This window comes from Pan troglodytes, chromosome 20, assembly GCF_028858775.2.
Source record: "Pan troglodytes isolate AG18354 chromosome 20, NHGRI_mPanTro3-v2.0_pri, whole genome shotgun sequence".
Classification (NCBI taxonomy): domain Eukaryota; kingdom Metazoa; phylum Chordata; class Mammalia; order Primates; family Hominidae; genus Pan; species Pan troglodytes.
In genome coordinates, this window is record NC_072418.2 from 35,755,094 (window position 1) to 35,779,712 (window position 24,619).

General features: G+C 49.9%; 2 protein-coding genes across 14 annotated transcripts in view; one reads left to right on the plus strand and one right to left on the minus strand.

The window, feature by feature from the left end:
• The window catches only part of ANKRD27 (ankyrin repeat domain 27), a 77,686-nt gene extending 58,633 nt beyond the window's left edge, over positions 1-19,053 (minus strand). For 5 of the 13 annotated variants that reach the window (XM_054673821.2, XM_054673819.2, XM_054673820.2 and 2 more), the window contains exons 1-2: positions 18,904-19,048; positions 2,973-3,104 (exon numbers count right to left, since the gene is read on the minus strand). In XM_054673821.2, the coding sequence (XP_054529796.1) occupies positions 2,973-3,074 (102 nt within the window). In that variant the 5' untranslated portion in view covers positions 3,075-3,104; positions 18,904-19,048. Of the gene's footprint in view, positions 1-2,972; positions 3,105-18,726; positions 18,788-18,903 lie in introns of those variants that run through there. The other 8 variants (XM_063801477.1, XM_009435217.5, XM_054673817.2 and 5 more) reach the window with 7 other exon arrangements.
• A 195-nt stretch (positions 19,054-19,248) lies between these two features.
• On the plus strand, positions 19,249-22,024 carry RGS9BP (regulator of G protein signaling 9 binding protein). Its single transcript, XM_512566.9, has one exon. It carries the CDS (start codon positions 20,097-20,099, stop codon positions 20,802-20,804), a length of 708 nt encoding a protein of 235 aa, XP_512566.2. The 5' UTR covers positions 19,249-20,096; the 3' UTR covers positions 20,805-22,024.
• The last annotated feature ends 2,595 nt before the right edge of the window (positions 22,025-24,619 follow it).

Consider the following 24,619-nt stretch of genomic DNA (forward strand, 5'->3'; position numbering starts at 1 on the left):
CTCTACTAAAAATAGAAACATTAGTCAGGCATGGTGGTGGGTGTCTGTAATCCCAGCTACTTGGTAGGCCGAGGCAGGAGAATCGCTTGAACCCAGGAGGCAGAGGTTGCAGCAAGCCCAGATAGAGCCACTATACTCCAGCCTGGGCAACACAGTGAGACTCTGTTTCAAAAAAAAAAGAAAGAAAGAAAGAAAAGAAAAGAAAGAAAAAGAAAAGCCTGAAGTGGCAGCCGCCAGGCTCACTAACACCATGCTGAGCAAGATAGAGCTTCCCCAAAAAGCTTTCACAGAAATAACTATGCCACAGTGTGACACTTCTAAAAAGCTGGATAAAGATATATATGAAAATATGCACTTGTCTAGACAGTAGTTTAAAATATCATACAACGAAGACAGGAAGAGAGGAAATATTCCCGCAGTACGGCCAGGCCCTCCCTGATCCATGCCCACCTTGCGTCCCGTACTTTTCCTCTGCGACACTCACCACTACCGTAATTAGTATGCACTCGCTCAGTGAATGACCATCTTTCGCACTAGAATTTAAGCTCCATGAGGGTAAAGATGGTGATCTAGGGCCAGGCGTGACAGCTCATGCCTGTAATCCCAGCACTTTGGGAGGCTGAAGCAGGAGGATCACTTGAGGCCAGGAGTTCAAGAACAACCTGGGCAACAAAAATAAAAAATAAAAACCAGCCAGGCGTGGTGGCACATGCTTGTAGTCCCAGCTACTTGGGAGGCTGAGGCAGAAGGACTGCTTGAGTCTAGAGGTTTGAGGCTGCAGTGAGCCATGTTCATGTCACTGTACTCTAGCCCAGCCTGGGGGACAAAGCAAGACCTTATCTCAAAAAAAAAAAAAAAAAAAAAAAAAAGAGTGATGTGTGTTTCTGTTTCTTGGTGAATCCTCACCATCAAGCAAAGTATCTTGTATACAGCAGCTTTTAATAATTGCTGTGAAATGAAGAGATGACAGTGAATGTCTTTGGTGAATTTTATGAGATTTTTATTTGGAAAGAGCTATATATTCTAATTTTTAAAATAATGAACTTTTTGCCTTCTAAAATCTAAAGTAAGAAGATTGTGGTGAAGAAATATGAATCACAAAACTAATCATAAAAACTGGAAAAGATGTCAAGAAACCTAGCTTCTCTTTGGGAGATGGAGGCGGGCAGATCACTTGAGGCCAGGAGTTCAAGACCAGCCGGGACAACACGGTGAAACCCTGTCCCTACTAAAAATACAAAAATTAGGCCAGGTGTGGTGGCTCACACCTGTAATTCCAGCACGCTGGGGGGCCGAGGTGGGTGGATCACGAGGTCAGGAGATCGAGACCATCCTGGCCAACATGGTGAAACCCTGTCTCCACTAAAAATACAAAAATTAGTTGGGTGTGGTGGCACACACCTGTAGTCCCAGCTACTCAGGAGACTCAGGCAGGAAAATCGCTTGAACCCCGGAGGTGGAGGTTGCAGTGAGTCAAGACTGCGCCACTGCACTCTAGCCTGGGTGACAGAGCAAGGCTCCGTCTCAAAAAAAAAAAAAAATTAGCCGGGCATGGTGGTTTGTGCCTGTAATCCCAGCTACTCAGGAGGCTGAGGCAAATCACTTGAACCCGGGAGGCAGAGGTTGCAGAGTCGAGATTGTGCCACTGCACTCCAGCCTGAGCAACAGAGTGAGACTCTGTCTCAAAAAAAAAAAGAAACCCAGTTTCTGATGGCAGAGCGTGGCCTGGGCAAAATCAAAGTCAAGTCCAGGCCAGACACAGTGGCTCACGCCTGTAATCCCAGCACTTTGGGAGGCCGAGGTGGGCAGATCACCTGAGGTCGGGAGTTCGGGACCAGCCTGGCCAACATGGGTGAAACTCCATCTCTAGTAAAAACACAAAAATTAGCCGGACGTGGTTGCACACACCTGCAATCCCAGATACTTGGGAGGCCGAGGCAGGAGAATCGCTTGAACCTGGGAGACAGAGGTTGCTGTGAGCTGAGATCACGCCACCACACTCCAGCCTGGGTGACAGAGCAAGACTCTGTCTCAAAAAAAATTAATAAATAAAAATAAAAATAAATGAAAGTCAATTCCAGCGTCCGAGAGGCCGCTGAGAACCTGAAGCCACACTCAGCTAACCTGACTTCTCCTTCAGTTCAAACCCTCAGGCACCTCACATATCTAAGTAAAGTCGCCCCACGGGATAAGAGAAGTGGACATCCATTTGAGAGAGTAGGGGACAACAGACAAAAAGAAGACGGAAGACTCCTGAAGCAGAGGCCACAGACGACACAAATGCACCCGGGACACTGTGTCCCCCAGTGCCGTCTAAGTAGGATGCCCGCCAAGTTCACTGACCTGAGAACTGGAAAGACCCACAATGCGGGGCCCGCCCCCGTCCAGGCAGATGCCCCCACCATGACAGGCGACAGCGTCTCCTGCCTGCTTCTCATTCCTGTTACCTGGCTGCCCCTGAAGGCTTCTGAGGTTGTGGCCTCTACCAGAAAAGTTCTTTCATCATGGTGCTTTCCCTTTGGAAAAACCTTTCAAAGCAGTGTATGAATGCGTTTACTCGGTCCCTTATTCTATGAGGGTGAGCACCCACCTCCCAGACAGACCAGGACTCGTGAGGCCCCAGGGAGCACAACTCATTTTAGCCCTGGAGAAGCCTCCATAGGCAAGAGAGAAACGAGAGCACCGCAGCGTGAGACCAAGTGTCACTGGGGGTGCTCCACGAAAGGGCACAGTTAGCCACAGGCGGGGGCCAGGAGTTCAGAGAAAGTATTACAGCCTGGACTGCAGTCCCAGAAGGCTTCCTGGAGGGAGCGGCTCATGGGGGCCCCTCGCTGCTCACTCACAGACCAAGCACACTGCTGGGAGCTTGTTAAGCTGAGTTTATAACAAACTCCCTCCAAACTGAGCCTTAGTCTACCACGTCTCTGGAACCATTCATGCCTCAGGACAACCCCGAGGCTCAGTGCACTTACAATGCCATGGATTTGGGCCACTTTGCTGCACAAGTCAGGGCGGCACTTTTGCAGAGCCAGATAGAAAGGATTTTTCAGGAGGTCTTCATCATACAGAGCCATATGGACTTCAGATGGGTCAGAGCAAATCTCCTGCAATAAGGGAGGGAAAAGCAGTGAATAGCCATTTTCGAGTTTATGTAACACATGAAAGTCTGCATCTGATGCATCTGGCATTTTCTTTTTTTTTTTTTTGAGACAGAGTCTCACTCTGTCGCCCAGGCTGGAGCGCGGCTCAGCCTCGGGAGTAGCTGGGACTACAGGCGCCCACCACCACACCCGCGAATTTTTGTATTTTTAGTAAAGACAGGGTTTTGCCATGTTGGCCAGGCTGGTCTTGAACTCCTGACCAGCAGGTGATCTGCCCGCCTCGGCCTCCCAAAGTGCTGGGATTACAGGCGTGAGCTGTCACACCCGACCTGCATCTGGCAATTTCTAAAGAGTATCCTCCAAATAAAAAAGGATTCATGACGTGCCATTTTTTTCTCCCACAGACTCACTCCACCAGGAAATCTCAAATACAACCCACCAATTCCAAGATGACCCATTTATTGGCTAACGTGTAAATTATGCTCAGAAAATCTTGTTAAACTCCAAGTCTTGGCTAAAGTATAAATGGCTATTTTTATAATATCCTACATGACCAAAATTATGACATTCTCAAGATACTCATGTATTTTTAATGAAATATTTTAGCACATGGAAAAGTACTGAGTAATAATGCAAACCTAGCACCAGAATTAAGGAATCGTCACATTTTGCCATGTTTGCCTCAGATTTTCTTTTAAGAAATAAAGTGGAAGCCAGGTGTGGTGGTTCATGCCTGTCATCCCAGCACTTTGGGAGCCTGAGGCAGGAGGATCCCGTGAGCCCAGGAGTTCAAGACCAGACTGGGCAATACAGCAAACCCCTCACCTCTACAAAAATAAACAATTTATCTACAAAAAAAAACAATTATCTACAAAAATAAACAATAAAAATAAACAATTATCTACCTCTACAAAAATAAACAATTATCTGGGTATGGTGGCATGTGCCTGTAGTCCCAGCCACTCGGGAGGCTAAGACAGGAGGATCCGCTTGAGACCGGGAGTTGGAGACCAGCCTGGACAATATAGCAAAACACTATCTCCTCAAAAATTAAAATAATAAAATAATAAAATTTCTGTTAGTCTGTGCTATGGTCTAAATGTTTATGTCCCCCTAAAACTCATATGTTAAAACACTAACCCGCTAGGCGGGGCCTTTGGGGGTGATTAGGTTACAAAGGCAGAGCCTTCATGAAAGAGATCAGTGCCCTTATGCAGCCGGGCACAGTGGCTCATGCCTGTAATCCTCCCTTTGGGAGGCCAAGTCGGGCGGATCACCTGAGGTCAGGAGTTCAAGACCAGCCTGGTCAACATGGTGAAACCCCGTCTCTACTGAAAATACAAAAATTAGCTGGGTGTGGTGGTGCATGCCTATAGTCCCAGCTTGGGACTGCCCAGGAGGCAGAGGTTGCAGTGAGCAGAGATCACGCCACCGCACTCCAGCCTGGGTGATAAAGCGAGACTCCGTTTCAAAAAAAAGAAAAAGAAAGAGGCCTGGGAGAGCTCCTTTGCTCCTCCGGCCACGTGAGGTTACAGAGAACAGACAGCTGTCTATGAAGCAGGCCCTCCCCAGACATCTGACCTGCAGGATCTTCACCTTGTACTTCCCAGCCTCCAGAACTGTGAGAAACACATTTCTGTCATTTTCAAGCCTTCTATTACAGCAGCCTGCATGGGCTGAGATAGTCTATGAGTATAAAGCCATATCCCACTGTTTTTCATTTTCATTGGTTCATTAATTAAATGAACTAAATTTCTTTCTGTTATGCAAACTGCCTGATCATGTCTTTTGCTCACTTTCCCGCTGGGTTCTTGGCCTTTTTCTTAGGATTTATAGTTCTTTACACATCTGTATACTAAAGTAAGTTTTAAATATCATCTCCCAGGCTGGCTGTAATCACAGCACCTGGGGAGGATGAGGTAGGAGGATCACTTGAGGTCAAGAGGTCAAGACCAGCCCGGGCAACATAGCGAGACCCCATCTCTACAAAAAAAGTTTTAAAAATTAGCCATGTGTGGCAGCCCGTGCCTATAGTCCCAGGTACTAAGGAGGCTGGGGCAGGAGAATCACTTGAGCCCAGGAGGTTAAGGCCACTATGAGCCATGATCATGCCACTGCACTCCACCCTGTGTGATGGTGCAAGATGCTGTCTAAAAAAAAAAAAAAAAATTATACACACACACACCCCCCCACATATACTCACACCATCTCCCAGTCTGTAACTTGCTTTTTCATTTTGTCAAATGGGTGTGTTCAGAAATAGAACTTTGGATGTTATTTATTTTGAGACAGGGTTTCACACTGTCGCCCAGGCTAGAGCTGGAGTCCAATGGCATGATCGTAGCTCACCGTAACCTTGAACTTCTGGGCTCAAGTGATCTCCCACCTCCCACCTCAGCCTCCAGAGCAGCTGGGACTGCAGGCATGCACCACCACGCCCAACCTTTTTTTTATTTTTTACTTTTTGTAGAGATGAGATTTTGCTGTGTTGCCCACGCTGAACTTGAACTCCTGGCCTGATGCAATCCTCCCACCTCAGCCTCCCAAAACGCTGGGATTACAGGCGTGAGTCACTGTGCCTGGCCAGAAGTTTTGATGTGAATGGACCGTCATCCCTCAGTATACTTGGGGGATTGGTTCTGCGACCCTCTTGTATACCCAAGTCCACACATACTCAAATCCCATGGTCGGCCCTGTGGAACTCACATGTCTGTGTCAGCCCTCCATATACAGAAATTTGCAACCTGTGAGTATGGTATTTTCAACCTGAAGTTGGTTGAAAAAAACACATATAAGTGGACCCACACAGTTCAAACCCATATTGTTCAAGGGTCAACAATAATTGGATTTGCCACTCTTTGCTTTTAAGGTCAGTGCTTTTTGAGCCTTAGGAAATCTGTAATTGGCATGTCTATTCTCTGGCAGGTCTTTTTGCAAAGTGACTTCACTATTTCCCCATCAGAAGATAGAGTAGGCCAGGCACGGTGGCTCATGCCTATAATCCCAGCACTTTGGAAGGCCGAGGCGGGCAGATCACTTGAGGTCAGGAGTTCGAGATCAGCCTGACCAATATGGCAAAACCCCATCTCTACAAAAATACAAAAATTAGTGGGGCGTGGTGGCATGTGCCTGTTATCCCAGCTACCTGGGAGGCTGAGGCAAAGAATCGCTTGAACTCAGGAGGCAGAGATTGCAGTGACCCCAGATCCTGCCACTGCACTCCAGCTTGGGCAAAAGAGAAAGACTCGGTCTCCAAAAAAAAAAAAAAGGAAGTAGACTCATTTCCGCAGCCCCTGAATCAGAGCCAGCCCTGTGACTTGCTTCAACCAACAGGCAGAATCGATGCTGTACAATTTGTGAGTGTCAGCTTCAAGAGGTCTTACAGGGGCTGGGCACAATGGCTCACTCCTGTAATCCCAGCACTTTGGGAGGCCAAGGCAAGAGGATCACTTCAGGCCAGGAGTTCGAGAGCAGCCTGGGCAAAACAGCAAGACCTTGTCTCTACAAATAATAAAATACAAAAATTATCCAGGTGTGCTGGCACATGCCTGCAGTCCCAGCTGCTCGGGAGGCTGACATGGGAGGATTGCTTGAGCCCAGGAGTTTGAGGCTGCAATGAACTATGATTGAAACACTGCACTCCAGCCTAGGCAACAGAGTGAGACCCCATCTCTTTAAAAAACAAAAAAAAAAGGCCAGGCATGGTGGCTCACACCTCTAATCTCAACACTTTGGGAGGCCTAGGCGGGTGGGTCACTTGAGGTCAGGAGTTTGAGACCAGCCTGGACAACATGGTGAAACCCCATCTCTACTAAAATACAAAAATTAGCCAGGCGTGATGGCATGTGCCTGTAATCCCAGCTACTTGGGAGGCTGAGGCAGGAGAATCACTTGAACCCAGGAGGCAGAGGTTGCAGTGAGCCGAGATCATGCTACTTCACTCCAGCCTGGGTGACAGAGTGAGATTCTGTCTCAAAGACAAAACAAAACAAAAAGTCTTAGTACATTCAAGAAATAAGAAAAGTAAATGTATATACATACATACACACTTATAAAAGGGCTTGCGGATTCCATTCTCATTCTCTTGGTACCCCAAGATCCCAATGCTATGAAGAAGCCCACATGATGAAAGGCCATGGGGGGAGAGCGAGGCCTAGGTGGCCCAGCGAGCACAGCCAACCCACCAGCAGAATACAGCCCCTTGAGGGATCCCAGCTGAGACTAGTAGAGGAACCACCCACCCAACTCACACAACGTAGGAAGTAATAAATTGTGGCAGTCTGAAGTCACTACATTTTGGGTGGGTTTGTTACACAGCAAAGGCTACCTGAAACCATGTCCTTTCCAATTTCAAACCCATAAAGATAGTCCTTATGATTTCTAAAAAGAGTAAAGTTTTCTATTTTTAGGTCTTCAATCCATCTGGATTTTTGTACATGCTATAAATCGAGTGTCTAATTATATTTCTCCATATAGTAAGCCAATTGTCCCATCATCATTTTTTGAATATTCTATCCATTTCACACAGGTTGATAATGCTACAGCTGTCACACTCCAAGATCCCACGTATGTTTAGCCTGTTTCCAGGCTCTACTCTGTTTCAAGGGTCTTACTGTCACATGTGAGAAATACAATTATGTATATATTACATAGAAATACACAATGTCATTTTAAATTTTCTAGTAGCACATTAAAAAAGAAACAGGGTGCAATTAGTTTTAATGATATATTTTATCTTAATATATCCAAAATATTATATTTTCAACATGTGACCATTATTTATTTTGTTTTTTAGAGACGGGGTCTTGCTATGTTGCAGTGGCTATTCACAGGCACAATCTCAGCTCACCACAGCCCTGAACTCCCAGCCTCAAGCAGTCCTCCCATTTCAGCCTCCCAAGTAGCTGGGACCACAGGTATATGTCACTGCACTTGACTTGATCATTATTTAAAAGTTATTGGCTGGGCACACTGGCTCACACCTGTAATCCCAGCACTCTGGGAGGCTGAGGTGGGTGGATCACCTGAGGTCAGGAGTTCAAGACCCTGGCCAACATCATGAAACCCCGTCTCTATAAAAATACAAAAATGAGCCGGGTATGATGGCGGGTGACTATAATTCCAGCTACTTGGGAGGCTGAGGCAGAACTGCTTGAACCCAGGAGGCAGTGGTTGCAGTGAGCCGAGATTGTGCCATTGCATTCCAGCCTGGGCAACAGAGCAAGACTCCAGCCCCAAATAATAATAATAATAATAAAAAGTTCTTCATGATGGCCGGGCACAGTGGCTCATGCCTGTAATCCCACCACTTTGGAAGGTCAAAGCAGGTGGACTGCTTGAGTCCACGAGTTCAAGAAAAGCCTGGGCAACCCCATCTTTACAAAATACAAAAATTAGCCAGGCTACTCGGGAGGCTGAGGCAGGAGAATCGCTTGAGCCCAGGAGGCAGAGACTCCAGTGAGCTGAGATTGCACCACTGCACAGCAGCCTGGGTGACAGAGTGAGACTCTGTCTCAAAAAAAAAACAAAAACTGTTATTAATGATATATTTTACATTCTTTTTTATTCTTAAGTCTTTAAAATCTAGTGTTCATTTTACATTTACAGCACTTCTCAATTCATACTAGCCACATTTCATGTGCTCAATAGCCACTAGCAGCTATTACACTGGACAGGGCAGGGAGAGACCACATGTGAACATTTATTTTACATGACTACAGCTTCATAATAAGCGTTACTAACTCACAGAGAAAAGCTCCCCTCCAGCTTGTTCTCCAAAGGTTATTCCTTGCCCTTTATAATATCAAATGAATCAGAATCACCTTGTCAATTACATGAAAAATCCTATTAGGATTTTTATTGGACCTGCAATAAATTTATGAATTTTTTTTTTTTTTTTTTGAGACAGAGTCTTGCTCTCTCACCCACACTAAAGTGCAGTGGCACAATCTCAGCTCACTGCAACCTTTGCCTCCCGGGTTCAAGCAATTCTCCTGCCTCAGCCTCCCAAGTAGCTGGGATTACAGGCACCCGCCACCACACCAGGCTAATTTTTTTTTTTTTTTTTTTTTTGAGACAGAGTCTTGCTCTGTCACCCAGGCTGGAGTACAGTGGCATGATCTTGGCTCACAGCAAGCTCTGCCTCCAGGGTTCACGCCATTCTCCTGCCTCAGCCTCTCAAGTAGCTGGGACTACAGGCGCCCACCACCATGCCCGGCTAATTTTTTGTATTTTTAGTAGAGACGGGGTTTCGCTGTGTTAGCCAGGATGGTCTCGATCTCCTGACCTCGTGATCCGCCCGCCTCGGCCTCCCAAAGTGCTGGGATTACAGGCGTGAGCCACCACGCCCGGCCTAATTTTTGTACTTTTAGTAGAGTCGAGGTTTCACCATGTTGGCCAGGCTGGTCTTGAACTACTGACCTTCGGTGATCCGCCTGCCTCGGCCTCGCAAAGTGCTGGGATTACAGGCATGAGCCACCGCGCCCAGCCTGCAGTTTTTTTTTTTCGACACAGAGGTCTTGCTCTGCTGCCCAGGCTGGAGTACAGTGGCGCAATCTTGGCTCACTGCAACCTCTGCTTCCTGGGTTCAAGCAATTCTCCTACCTCGGCCTCCCAAGTAGCTCAGACTACAGACTACATGCCACAACACCAGCTAACTTTTTGTGTGTATTTTTTGGTAGAGACGGGGTTTCGCCATGTTGGCCAGGCTGGTCTTGAACTCCTGGCTTCAAGTGATCTTCCTACCTCGGCCTCCCAAACTGTTGGGATTACAGGCGTGAGCCACCACACTCAGCCCTATAATTATGAATTTTATCATCCACATATATGGTATATCTTTCCATGAATGTCTTCTTCGATGTCCTCCGACTTTTCCATAAGGATCGTATACGACTTTTATTAGACTATTTATATATCCTGTATAGACTTTGCTGCTGTTGTGAAAGGGGTTGCTAAAATTAGATTGCTTATTTTAGGTAAGGTTCTAAAAGCAAAAGCCAAATGGACTTACATCAGAGTCATGCTGTACAGATAAAATAAGAATCAGTATGGAACACACCTACCACTACCATCAGAACTGGGACTTCTGAAGCCAGAGAAGACCCTTCCATGATTCATGACTGAAAGGTCTGTGAACGGCCAAAAGAAGATTACAGGTCAGTGTTCAACTCACTTTAGGAAGTAAACTGTTTGAAGGATGTTGCTGTCTGCAGACTGCTCCATGCTGCTAACTAATGTGAACCAGTGGTTTGTGTGTTTCATGAAACATTCTACAGCTGCTCCTCATCACCCCTGGTCTGCTCCTCTGAGCCAATGAGCTCTCAGAGGGGGTGCCTACAAAATGGGCACAGAAAAGAAAATCAGATTTCTTCTTTTTCTTTTTTTTTTTTGAGACAGAGTCTCACTCTGTTGCCCAGGCTGGAGTGCAGTGGTGCAATCTCGGCTCACTGCAACCTCCACCCCTGTGATCAAGCAATTCTCCTGCTGCCTCAGCCTCCCTCGTAGCTGGGATTACAGGTGTGCACTACCACTCCCGGCTAATTTTTTTATTTTTAGTAGAGACGGGGTTTCACCATGATGGCCATGCTGGTCTCAAACTCCTGACCTCAAGTGATCCGCCCACCTCGGCCTCCCAAAGTGCTGGGATTACAGGCGTGAGCCACCATGCCCAGCCAGGAGATCAGATTTCTAACCACGTCATCCCACCTCTCTGAGCCTCCATCTGGGCCTGCACCACAGAGAATGCTAATACCTGTCTGCAGGACTCTTATGAGGGTCACTTACATGCCACCTTCACTATCTGTGACATGCAGTACTGCATATCAACGTAGCACCAGTTACTGCAAGCTCACATGGGACCTTTGTGAGAATTAGAAACAGGCACCCGACTTCCCAGGGGGCGCAGCCCTGTGCAAGGGCACTAGGCTAGTGAGCAGCTCCTAGGTAACATGCTGCACGGCCCCTGCTGCTGGGCAGTGAACAACCTGCCCACAATGTGAGCACAATTTTGCCCAACAATTACACATAATGGCTCTCTTGCTAGTGTTTGACATTTTCCTTCAATAACTTATTGTCTTTATAAAAATGTATTTTCCTTTCTGTTTTATTTTTGTTTACTTTTGTAGAAATGGAGTCTCGCTGTGTTGCCCAGGGTGGTCTTGAACTCCTGGCTCAACAGGCATATGCCACCATCCTTGGCCTAAAATTTATTTTAAAAAGAAATCTTATTACTACTTTAAATAGAAAAATGGTATCACTTCCAACGAAGAGAAGATCATCTTAAAGTTAAAAATTATAAAGGTAATTACTGTTATTTAAAACCTCATAATCCCAGCACTTTCGGAGGCCGAGGTGGGCGGATCCAGCCTGGCCAACGTGGTGAAACCCCATCTCTATTAAAAATACAAAAATTAGCCGGGCGTGGTGGCACACACTTGTAATCTCAGCTACTCAGGAGGCTGAAGCAGGAGAATCGCTTGAATCCAGGAGATGGAGGTTGCAGTAAGCCGAGATCATGCCATTGCACTCCAGCCTGGGCGACAAGAGTGAAACTCCGTCTCAAAAAAAAAAAAAAAAAGTCATTAGATGCTAAGCTTGAGCCTGGGGCCTTCTCTCTTCATTAAAATGAGAAAATCAACAACTATTTAAAAAGCGTAAAAGTGAATTTATCCTTGATACAATTAAATGAATGAAATATGAAATAGGAGCTACTCTCTCACTATGTAACAGGGATCCAGAATGCTTCCTTGGGAAAACACTATGCATACATAACTGCATGATGAATTCTATTCCTTGGAACTAATGGTAAAAATAGCCACCATTTGGGAGAGTCCTTGTACCAGGCACTGCAATAACTTCTATACATCCTCATCTTTACTTACTTACCTTCATTTATTTATGAGTTGGGGTCTCACTCTACTGACCAGGCTGGAGTACAGTGACACAGTCATAGCTCTCTGCACCATCAAACTCCTGGCCTCAAGCAATCCTCCCACCTTAGCCTCCTAAAGTGCCACAATTACAGGTATGAGCCACCTGGCCAAGCCTAAATTTTTTGTTTTGTTTTGTTTTTGGTAGAAACAGGGTCTCACTATGTTGCCCAGGCTGGTCTCAAACTCCTGACCTCAAGTGAGCCTCCCGCCCTGGCCTCCCAATGTGCTGGGGTTACAAGGCATAAGCCACTGTGCCCAGTCTTATCTTCATCTTTTTTTTTTTTTTTTTGAGACGGGTCTTGCTCTATCACTCACACTGGAGTACACTGGTACAATCACAGCTCACTACAGCCTTGACCTCCTGGGCTGAAGTGATCCTCCTGCCTCAGCCTCCCAAGTAGTTGGGACTACAGGCATGAGCCACCATGCCTAGCTAATTTTTTTTTTATTATTTGTAGAGATGGGGTCTCACTAAGTTACTTAAGCAATCCTCCTGTCTCGGACTCCAGGGTGCTGAGATTACAGGCGTGAGCCACCGTGCCCAGCTAATTTTTTAATTTTCAGTACAGATGGGGTCTCGCTACGTTGCCCAAGTGATCCTCCTGCCTCAGCTCCCCCTAAGTGCTGGGATTATAAGTGTGAGCCACTGCACCCAGCACTCATCCTATCTTAATGCTCACAATAACTCTAGGCAAGTAGGTATCACTAGCCTGTGTCACAGATGAAGAAACTGAGATGCAGCTGGCTGACTCAAGGATAAATAAGAGCCATTCATTCATTCATTCATTTAGTAGAGATGGTGTCTCGCTATGTGGCCCAGGCTGGTCTCATACTCCTGGCCTCAAGTAATCCTCCCGCCTCAGCCTCTCACAGCGCTGGGATTACAGCGTGAGCAACCATGCCCAGCCTAAGAGTCATATTTTATTTCAACAGAAGAAAAGTCCACAAGACAGACAGCCACACAGGCCCCTCAACTAATTCCCCAGGTCCAGCCAGAACTGTCTTGGCTGCAGGTGCCCTGGGTTCTGCTTGAAAAAGGCCTGTGAGCTCTCGGCCAGTCCTCCTAGGGAGAAGAGACTAACATAAAAATGGTCGCATATAATCCCTGCCTGGGCCCCAGGGGTGCCTCTGCAATAACTCAGCTATTTGAATCATTAAATTCACTTATTACTGGAGCCCAGATAATCCTTTTATGAGTCTCCACCACAATGAGATAATGCAATTTTGCTGGGACAGAGTCACAAGAACACAAAACTCTTTCTAGTTCCTGACATAGTTGGTTCTATGTGGCACATTGCAAAAGTAAAGATGCTCTGGATGAAAGCCATGTGAGAAACAGGATGCAATATGGTCAGACTCAAGCTGGGAAAAGGCGCTCCTTCTGCTTCAGAAAAGATGCTGGAGGAACACCAATACTTCCACCCCGCAAGATGAGGCAACAAGGACAGGCTTCCATGGACGAACTAAAAACAGAGCTGGAAGGTAAGGACCAGAGACAGAAGAAAACAGCAGTGGTCGGGCGCGGTGGCTCACACCTATAATCTGAACACTTTGGGAGGCCAAGGCAGTGGATCACCTGAAGTCAGGAGTTCAAGACCACCCTGGCCAAAATGGTGAAACCCCGTCTCTGCTAAAAATACAAAACTTAGCTGGGCGTGGTCATGGGCACCTGTAGTCCCAGCTACTTGGAGGCTGAGGCAGAAGAATTGCTTGAACCTAAGAAGGAGAGGTTGCAGCGAGCCGAGATGGCACCACTGCACTCCAGCCTGAGTGACAGGCTGAGATCCCGTCACAAAAAAAAAAAAAGAAAGAAAATGAAAGAAAACGGCAGGGAAGGGGATGAAGTAGAGGATGGGAAAGTAGTAAGACTCCAAGCAGAGGCCAGAAAGGGGCAGAATAGCAAGAGACGGGAAGGTCACTGAGTGCCACATCAAAACATGCAGGTCACATGCAAGAACTGTGTAAACACACCACGCCCTTAACAAGCACTGCTGCGCGGACAGGGCCTGCTGTTATCTAGCCCTAAGTCATCTGCTTTATCTTGGACCTCAGTCTTCCTGGTCACTAAAGACTGAATCCTCTGTCCAGGAGTAGGGATTCAAAGAGCTCTGTCCTTTCATCCGTGCTGTCACATGAAAAAAAAGAAGAAAAAGGACCTCTGTCCAACACTGTTCTCAACCTTTCTGTCCTAGTGTTAAAAATACGTAACATGCAGGGTGCAGTGGCTTGGGAGGCCAAGGTGGGCAGATCACCTGAGGTCAGGAGTTTGAGACCAGCCTGGCCAACATGGCAAAACCCTGTCTCTACTAAGAATACAAAAATTAGCCGGGCATGGTGGCAAACCCCTGTAATCCCAGGTACTCAGGAAGCTGAAGCATAAGAATCACTTCAACCCAGGAGGCGGAGGCTGCAGTGAGCCAAGATCATGACACTGCACTCCAGCCTGGGCAGCAGAGGGAGACTCTGTCTCAATAAAAAATAAAAAAATTTAAATTTAAATTTAAAAAAGGGCCGGGCACAGTGGCTAACACCTGTAATCCCAGCACTTTGGAAGGCCGAGGCAGGCTGATCACTTGAGATAGAGTTCAAGACCAGCCTGGCCAACATGGTGAAACCCTGTCTCTACTCAAAATACAAAAATTAGCCAGGCATGGGCACCTATAATCCCAGCTACTAGGGAGGCTGAGACAGAAGAATCACTTGAACCTGGGAGGCAGAGGTTGCAGTGAGCCAAGATCACACCATTGCACTCCAGTCTGTGTGACGGAGTGAGACTCCATTTCAAAAAAAGACAAAAAAAAATCTGTAATATGCCAGGTGCAGTGGCTCACACCTGTAATCTCAGCACTTTGGGAGGCTGAGGCTGACAGATGATTGAGCCCAGGAGTTCAAGACCAGCCTGAGCAACAAAGTGAGACCCTGTCTCTACAGGAAAATCAAAAAATTATCTATGGGTATGGTGGCACACACCCAGCCAGGGGAGGCTGAGGCCAGAGGATCACTTGAGCCCAAGAGGTCAAGGCTGCAATGAGTTATGACTGCACCACTGCACTCTAGCCTAGGCGACAGAGGAAGACCCTGTCTCCAAAAAAAAAAGTAATAATCTCATATGATCTGGTGCTTAATGCCAGAGTTGAATTCTTACATAAGGGTAAATGCTTAAAAAAACAGTTTTATACCCTGTCAAGTTTACCTGCAAGAATTAGTTTGCTGGCTGGGCACAGTGGCTCACACCTGTAATCCCAGCATTTTGGGAGGCCAAGGCAGGCGGATCACTGGAGGTCAGGAGTTTCAGACCAGCCTGGCCAACACGGTAAAACCCCGTCTCTACTAAAAATACAATTAGCTGGTTGTGGTGGCCCACACCTATAATCCCAGCTACTTGGGAGGCTGAGGCACGAGAATCTCTTGAACCTGGGAGGTGGAGGTTGCAGTGAGCCGAGATCGGGCCACTGCACTCCAGCCTGGGCAACAGAGTGAGACCTAGCTCAAAAAAAAAAAAACAAACAAAAGAATTAGTTTGCTATTTTAAAATAACATGCAAAGAAAATGGACTTTTTCTTGTAAAACTGGAAAGATAAGTGAATCTTCTTATAAAACTTCTTTCAAAAAATTTCATCCCTGCCTGGGCTCAAATGATGGGAAAATGTACAGAAAATCCAGTTGAGTTAGCTGGAGATACCAAATACCTCTAAATGTGAGTTATCTGCAGTTATTCTACGAACAGGAGAGCCATGTGAGGCCTCAAACTAGTATTTCAGGCAGCAGCGTGCACACTCGTGGTTTTGTGGTCTTCAACCGTCCTGCTAGCCCAGATAAGTCTGGGTGGTCAAGAACCGTCTGGTGACAGCGTGCAGCCCAGCTCAGCAGAATTCAGCATGGGGGAATTCAGCCTCCTTAGAGATGCACTCCCTGCTGAAATCTCACTGCGATGGCCGTTCCCGCCCTTCCGGGGCTCTGACCAAACACTCTGACCAGGAACACTTCCCAACAGATGAGCAGTATTCTCCATTTGGTCTAATTTATGATTCAGACGGAAAAGGCGAAAAACGAAAACTTTCTATTCATCTATTTTTCATACCAATGGAAGCAATGTGGTGATGTAATGTATGCTGTTACAGTCACTTGTGTCCTCCTGACCTATAACATTTAGAGATCCTGTCCATATTCTTCTCAAAGCTTCTCATTAAAGCACCCAGCCCTGCGCCTGGTTCCCTGCAGAGATTGAGTAACTGCTCACCCACTTGAACAAAACGATAGTGGGGCATTAAGAGGAAGCCCCAGCTCCCAGGGAGAGGTCATCTCTCACAAGAGCTGGAACTCCACTGTCCATATCCAGGGTAGGTGAGGGACTAACCCCAGGTCATAGCCAAGCAAGCACAAAGGCAAAAAGCCCAAAACAATCAGGATGCTCAGTGCCAGCCCAACACAGTGATAGCTGGAATGAGCAGGGCTAGAGAGAAGCCAGGACTGGAACCAGGGCGGGACCATGCAGGGAGCGGGAAAGTTTGGAGGAGCACAACAGCCCCTCCGAATGCCACCGCATCACCCTGTTCCCGGACCACAGGGAGAAGAACCACCATGCACCCTCCACCAGTATCTTGGGCAGATGGGCAGGAGCTCTAGGGCCACTTCTCAGTGTTCCTCAGATGGAGAATCAACCTCAGGACAAATCAAGTCTGGATCCTTCTGGGCTGAATCCTTTCTAGGATTGGTACCTATCATGACATGGTCACATTCCTCCACTCCTCTATGAGAGGATGGAGTCATTGGACACCAATCTAATGCTGCTGGCAAATGACAGACAGGAAGAGCCCCAGCAGGGCAGATGCCACAGAAACCCTAACCGGGACACAGAAACATCACTAACAAACACCCAGCAGCTGTCTTGGTGAGGGAGACACAGTCTAACAGTCACAAAGAGGCACAACGGAGACCCTAACCCCTGGCCCTCTGCAGACACCTCTGCCTGCCCTCCCAGGGAAGCTGCCGGCCAAGATTATTTCAGGTCACCAGGCAAGACTGGGTGTAACTTGGGAATGTAAGTCTATCCAACGTCAGATCCCCAGGTGCATTCCTGTCCCTATGGCTGGTCAGAAGAAGTCTCTGCTCCTGCTCCCATCCTGCATCCCCTCCTTCCAAGGCCTACGGGCTGTGCCTCCTGGATCTGCCCCCTGGATTTCACTCACGCCTGTCCACCAGCAACACAACAAAGCGATCTTTCCAACGCCGAGCTCTGCAGGATTCCTCAAAGGATTCCCCTGCACTCCCCACCAGGTGAGCCCTCAACTTCTCTGCTAGGTGCTCAGGACCTGGCACATCTGGCCTCTGGCCACCTTTGCAGCTTCCTCACCCTCTGCTGTCTCCAAAGCTTCCCCCGAAGGGAAAGAGGATTTTCCCTCTTTCCACCCATTTTGTCCTGAAAACTGCTATCCCCCTGGGAACGACCCTATGTAGCGTGTGGGTGGCTGAGAACCCCCCTTCCACACAATGGTCAAGGCCAGGAGTACCCAAGCCCTGGCAGCAAACACCCAGCCTACTGCTCACCCAGTTAAAGGACTGACCCCTGGGTGACAGCAGGCCCCGGGGCTCAGTACACCGGACCCTCAGGCCACCTCAACACCAGTCCTCATGTCAGGCTGATCTCGAAACGTAATAGCTACTGCTCAGCAAAACGTGGTGGCTAGTGCCTGTAATCCCAGCACCTTGGGAGGCCAAGACGAGAGCATGGCTTGAGTCCAGGAGTTCAAGACCAGCCTAGGCAACCTGCTAGACTCCATCTCTACAAAAAAAAAAAAAAAAATTAAGAATTAGCCGTGCATAGTGGCATGCGCCTGTAGTCCCAGCTACTACAGAGACTGGGGTGAAAGGATTGCTTGAGTCCAGGAGTTTGAGGCTGCAATGAGCTATGATGGCATCACTGCACTCCAGACTGGCCAACAGAGCCAGACCCTGTCTCAAAAAGAAAAAAACGAAAAGAAAGAAAAGAAAAAAAAATATCCACTGCTCTACTCTTCGGCCAGTGGGAAGAGTGCATTTTTTAATCAAAATAGGGGCCTCTATCCATGAAACCCATCAACTTGTAAAATCCGAGCTCTCTGCAGCCTCACAGTCCCTCCAGCACTGCCAGCAGCCCTCGTTCCCTGCATGCTCTAAATCCTCAGCGAAGACCCGTCCCTTGCTCCCTCGCCCAGCACAGGTCGCGAGTGCCCACGTCCCCTGCACCTCGTGGGGCAGCCAAGGGGGCACCGCGTGGCTCGTGTGCTCCTGGGCAGTCCATTTTCAACCACAAGACGGAACAGACTCAGAATCCGGAACATCTCTCGGTGCTTAAGAGTTTTCCTTTAACAATCTTTACCTGTGGAAACGCAGAGACCCCCGCCCCGCGAGAGGCCGGCAGCCAGGGATTCCCCGCTCCGCGTCCTCATCACCCCCCGGAAACCACAACCGCTGCGCGCGCCTCGGACCCCCACCCGCCGCCTCCCCTCCAGCAGCCCCTAGGCCTCCGGGAAACCGCGCGGCGACCGCCCCGCGCCGCGCCAGATCCGAACCGCCGGACCCGGGACCCCGGCCACACCCGCCGGTGTCGACGCAGCGGGGCTCGGAGGGTGCATTCTCCGCGCCGACCGCTCCCTCTCCTCCAGACCCGAGGGGCGGAGTGGGCAGGGCGCGCCGGCTGCGCACCGGGCACCCACCTGGGGACGCGGGGGCTGGGGCGGCGCGGGGCCCCCTGGCGGACCCGGGAGCGGACTCCGGAGGGCAGGGAGCCCCTCCCCCCTCACTCTCCGGGCCCCGCCCGGCCGCCGCGCCCCGAGGCGCAGCCATCCCGCGGGAGGGGAGGCGCAGGAGGAGGCCAGCGCGAGGACACTTACTTAAAAGGCTACATCGCTTCATTCCCAGCCCATCCTGGGCGACCGCGGCACCTCCCTCGTCCGCTGCTGGGACCTCGATGCCCACCACCCTCGCGCGGCGATCTGGCCCTACAGCCCACCCCTTACTCCGCCGTGGGGCGGAGCCGCGCCACAGCTGACCCAATGAGAAACCGTCGTTTCCCAGAGTGACGTGTGAGCAGAGCAATCATGGAGTCCAGCCCAGCAGGGGGCGGGGCTCAGGCGGCTCCCTGCGCTTCCTACTCCAGCTGGCCCCGCCCCGCGCCCGCAACTGCGCGTGCCCATAACGTGAGGGGCGGGGCTAGGAGCCGGGCTGACACTAGAGGTGGGGTTAGCGCTTGGAAGCACCGACCAACGTGAGCGCAACGCGGCAGGGACACCTGATCCCAGCAGCGCCCAGCCCCTCGGATTGCCAGTCACTGCTCGCTTTGGGGCACGGAGGTGCCCAGTCCTGCGGGGCACCCCACGTCCTGTCGCCGACAGGGTCCGGGAGTCAGTATAGCTGGGTTCTAGTCCCATCACAGGCAAAAACTCCGCGGGAGCCTGGTCCGCTTTTTACCTGGGCCTCAGTTTCCCCATCCGTAAAATAGAACGGGTTGGATCTCCCGAGCGCTAACATTCCAGAACTCGGATGGGGCGAAGGGGAAGGAGGGATGGGCCACCCACACGTGACCTCCCCGCGTGGAGCCCCGCCTACCACTGATCCAGGGGGTGGCAGCTCCGGCCGGGACGAGCGGGGTGGGCGGGTCCTAGGAAACCCTACCCGGCCGCCCTTGGCAGCGCCTAAGGCGGAGCGCGCGGCTCTGCAGCCTGCTTGCCCCGGAGTTGGCACCCACGGAGGATGGGGACCGCACCCTCAGCTTCGCAGGGAGCCACCGTGGAGGCCAGGGCGGCGCAGAGACACGACGTGTGACTCGGAGTGCGCCTGGGGAGGATGGACGAGGGAGCGGGGGACCGCTAACGGGGCTCCCTCTCCGCGCCCCGTCCGCAGAGGCGCACGTCGAGGGTCCCGGGCGGGCTCCGTGGACGTTGGCGGTAGCGCCGAGCGAGTCACGGACCATGAAGAGCATTCGTGCCGCGCGGCCCAAGGCCGGGATGGGGGTTAGCCACGTCCTGCCGCGCTGAGGGGGAGGCTAACGGGCGCAGGCGGCCGGGCCCAGCCGGAGCCCACCGCGATGGCAAGGGAGGAGTGCAAGGCGCTGCTGGACGGGCTCAACAAGACGACTGCGTGCTACCACCACCTGGTGCTGACCGTCGGTGGCTCGGCGGACTCGCAGAACCTGCGGCAGGAGCTGCAAAAGACGCGCCAGAAGGCGCAGGAGCTGGCGGTGTCCGCCTGCGCCCGGCTGACTGCTGTGCTGCGCGACCGGAGCCTGGCCGCCGACGAGCGCGCCGAGTTCGAGCGGCTCTGGGTGGCCTTCTCGGGCTGCCTGGACCTGCTGGAAGCCGACATGCGACGCGCGCTGGAGCTGGGCGCCGCGTTCCCGCTGCACGCGCCGCGGCGGCCGCTGGTGCGCACAGGTGTGGCTGGCGCCTCCTCCGGCGTGGCGGCGCGCGCGCTGAGCACCCGCAGCCTGCGGCTCGAGGCGGAGGGCGACTTCGACGTCGCGGACCTGCGGGAGCTGGAGCGCGAGGTCCTTCAGGTGGGCGAGATGATCGACAACATGGAGATGAAGGTCAACGTGCCCCGCTGGACCGTGCAAGCCCGGCAGGCGGCGGGCGCCGAGCTCCTGTCCACGGTCAGCGCCGGCCCCTCCTCGGTCGTGTCCTTGCAGGAGCGCGGGGGGGGTTGCGACCCCAGGAAGGCCCTGGCCGCCATCCTTTTCGGCGCCGTGCTGCTGGCGGCTGTGGCCCTAGCCGTGTGCGTGGCGAAGCTGAGCTGACGGACACCCGACGGCCGCCTGCTGCTGCCGCTCCCTCCCCGGAGAAAAGACTCGGGATGGGTGTGGGGTCTGGCCTATGCAAGGGGAGTGGTCCTAAAACCCCGTGTGTGCATGAGTACACGCGCGTTTCCAGTGCACATCTGCCTGGGCAGGACACGGTTTCCTCTTGCTGGCCCGGGAGGAGTTAACTTTGCGCCGGCCGTCAGGGCATTACCGCTAACGTCTGCCGGAGCTTTATTCCCTATTAATAGAAAACCGTCACAGTGACCCTAGATCCCTCCGAGTTAATGAGTTAACACATGTGCTGTCGGGGCGTCTTTACAGGGAGTCCGAGTTCGGTGCCCACCCCTGCCAGCGTCGCCCCCTCTCCGCGTGGGACAGTTTGAAAAGGTGGGTGGGGTGGAGTGAAGTTTGGAGAGGGACGCTGTTTGGTTCTATGTGGTTGGTCTGTTTCCCGGACAAGAAAAATTGCAATCAAATGTCAGCAGCTTTTATTACCTTAATCTTTCAGGGCTTAAATTTAGGAGAGTGTCCTGAGAGCAGTTCATACAAAGGGCTTTCTCTAAGACGCGCTACAGCGCTTCCTAGCAGAGTTTATCCATTCGTCCCCAAGAGCAGCTAGAAGAGATTTGAGGTCATGACCTCCCACTGCCGCTCAGAGGCTGACCCTATTTAGGAAACCAAAGAGGGTGGGTTGAACCTACTCTCACGGACTTGGATCCAGTGCGCACACTTGCCTGCGGAAAAGGGCTCTCCCCAGCCACCCGGAGATGGGGGTAAGAGGAAGAGCAGAGGCTTGGGGTAGGGCCACCTGGTGTTTAAACAGGCACTTTCTCCTTCTCTGGGGCTTATTTTTGTTCAGAACTAGACCAGAGTGTTTGAACCTCCTTTGCAGGAGGGCTGGGAATCCTCTTTAGAGCACTTAATCCTATTTATCCCCTGGAATGTGCGTGCTGGCCACTAGGAGGGCTGGCTTTGGCAGCTCCCTGACCCCCGCGCTGCCCGCCCCTCCGGGGTAATGTGGCATTACTGGCCCACAGAGGTTTTGAGCCAATCAGCTCTGAGACTGGGTTAGAATGTAACAGCTTTAACTTGGGATTTAAGAAGCTTTTTAAGAAGCTTTTAAAAGGTAATAATCCTCTGAAAGAAAAATGACGTAACCACAGCGTGTACTATGAAAGCTGCTATTTTAATAAAGAACGCTGGGCCATGAACTCATACCTGCCAATGAGTCAAATATAGTATCTTTATGTAGATACTTAGATTACTAAATATATATTGCATCTACTTCTGAAGTTGATAGTCTTCCCCCCCCCCCGACTTTTTTCTTTTTTGAGACAGGGTCCCCCTCTGTCACCCAGGCTGGAGTGCAATGGTGTGATTGTGGCTCACTGCAGCCTCCAAATCTCGGGCTCAAACTATCCTCCTACCTCAGCCTCCTGAGTAGCTGAAACTACAGGTGTGTGCCACCACACCTGGCTAATGTTTTTAAGGCAGTTAATTTATTTATTTATTTTTATTTTTCTTTAGAGATAGGATCTTGTGGTGTCGCCCAGGCTGGAGTGCAGGGGCGCAATCAGCAAACCACAGCCTTGAACTCCTGGGCTCAAGCTCTCCTCCCACCTTACCCTCCCAAGTAGCTGGGACTAAAGGTGTGCATCACGGCACTCAACTAATTTTTTGTAGAGACAGAGTTGGGCTATGTTGCCCAGGCTGGTCTCAAACTCCTGGCCTCAAGTGGTCCTCCCACCTAGGCCTCCCAAAGTACTGGGACTACAGGCATAAGCTACTATGCTCAGTCTAAAATCAATATTCTTTATTTTTTTCTACAATTTCACTGCAAAATAAAATCTATATTCTTGAGTAGCCACACAGGTGTAAATGACAGAATGTTAAGTGGCCTTTAATTCTTTTGATCAACAAGTAAGAAAATGCTTGGTCCTTGGTCCCAGGATGACATCTGCCTGAGCAGTGCTACCAAATCCTGCCTGTGGTCCAGAGAGAGCTCTGTCCCATTCTTGGGTAAGTTAGGCTGTAAAAACAGATGCATTTAACTTTCTTTTCTTTTTTTTTTTTCTTTTTTTTTTTTGAGATGGAATTTTACTCTTGTTGCCCAGACTGGAGTGCAGTGGCGTGATCTGGGCTCACTGCAACCTCTGCCTCCTGGGTTCAAGCAGTTCTCCTGCCTCAGCCTCCCGAGTAGCTGGGATTACAGGCGATTGCCACCATGCCCGGCTAATTTTTGTATTTTTGGTAGAGATGGGGTTTCACTATGTTGGCCAGGCTGGTCTTGAACTCCTGAACTCAGGTGATCTGCCCACCTCAGCCTCCCAAAGTGCTGGGATTACAGGCGTGAGCCACCTCGCCGGGCCACATTTAACTTTCTAAAGGTAATTTGCAATAAATTCCAGAGACTTTGGCTGAAAACTGACCAGGATTTTTTTTTTTAATTCTTTTTTACCCCAGAAGTGAGAACAGGGGTGACCAGGGGAAAGGAATTGGCCATTTTTCACATGGGCAGCTTGGAGGACCAAGGGGCATAGGTGGATAGCAGAAGGGATGCTGTCAGGACACCCAGACTTAAGATTCACTCTCCCCCCAAACCCCCACTATTCCTCAGGAGGACCAAGAGATTCCAGCAGCTCAGATAGGGCAAATGTGGGATCTGTGTTTGTGTCTGTGATCATGCTTTTAAAAGACCCACAAGGTCTTAAGCTGATTAAATGTTTTGCAATTACTTTTTTCTTTTTTTTTTTTTAGATACTGGGTCTCTCTATGTTACCGAGGCTAGAGTACAGTGGCACAATCATAGCTCACTGAAGCCTCAAACTCTTGTGCTTGAGAGATCCTCCTGTCTCAGCCTCCTGTCTGGGACTACAGGCGTGCACCATCACACCCTGCAAATTTTTAAAATATTTTTATTTTTTAGTTCTTGTACAAATGGAGCCTTCACTATGTTGCCCAGGCTGGTCTCAAACTCCTGGGCTCAAGCAGTCCTCCCACTTCAGCCTCCCAAAACCCTGAGATTTATAGGCGTGAACCACCATGCTTAGCTGACAATTACTAATAACAAGAACCTCTTGCTTCACCCAGTGTGGGTGAATCTGAATAGGGGCCACTTCAAATTCTTTTGCACCTGGTTGCCCAGAGTGCCTTTGAAAATGACATAGAACGTTTTTAAGCCACTCCTCCCATATATGGACTCTCTCGTTACCTTCCCCAGAGTCTCATCTCTGGCAAGAGAAGGCTGGGACATTTCATTACCCTGTGTTGGAAAATATACCTAGGCCAGCACAGTGGCTCAAGCCTGTAATCCCAGCACTTTGGGAAGCTGAGGCAGGTGGATCACCTGAGGCCAGGAGTTCGAGACCAGCCTGGCCAACACAGCGAAACCCGATCTCTACTAAAAAATATAAAAATTAGCCAGGCATGATGGCACATGCCTATAGTCCCAGCTACTCAGGAGGTTAAGGCAAGAGAGTCGCTTGAATGCAGGAGGTGGAGGTTGCAATGAGCAAGATTGTGCCACTGCACTCCAGCCTGGGCAACAGAGCAAGACTCTGTCTCAAAAAAAAAAAAGAAAGAAAAGAAAATGTATCTAAAAATGAAGTCCTAAAGGTATTCTACTGTTTCTAAGACTGGGAACCTTTGTTCTTATCAAGGTGTTTTGGGTTATGAATTTTTTTAAAAAAAATGGTTTAGCAGAACCTATTGTTGAAACAACCCATCAGATGTGTGTTTCACTGAGGGCAGTGGGAAAAACAAGGTTTTTCTTTTTGAGACAGGGTCTCAATCTGTCACCCAGGCTGGAGTGC

Bases quoted from the DNA above. Each gene is read 5' to 3' on its own strand.
- RGS9BP (XM_512566.9), top strand. From the start codon at position 20,097: ATGGCAAGGGAGGAGTGCAAGGCGCTGCTGGACGGGCTCAACAAGACG.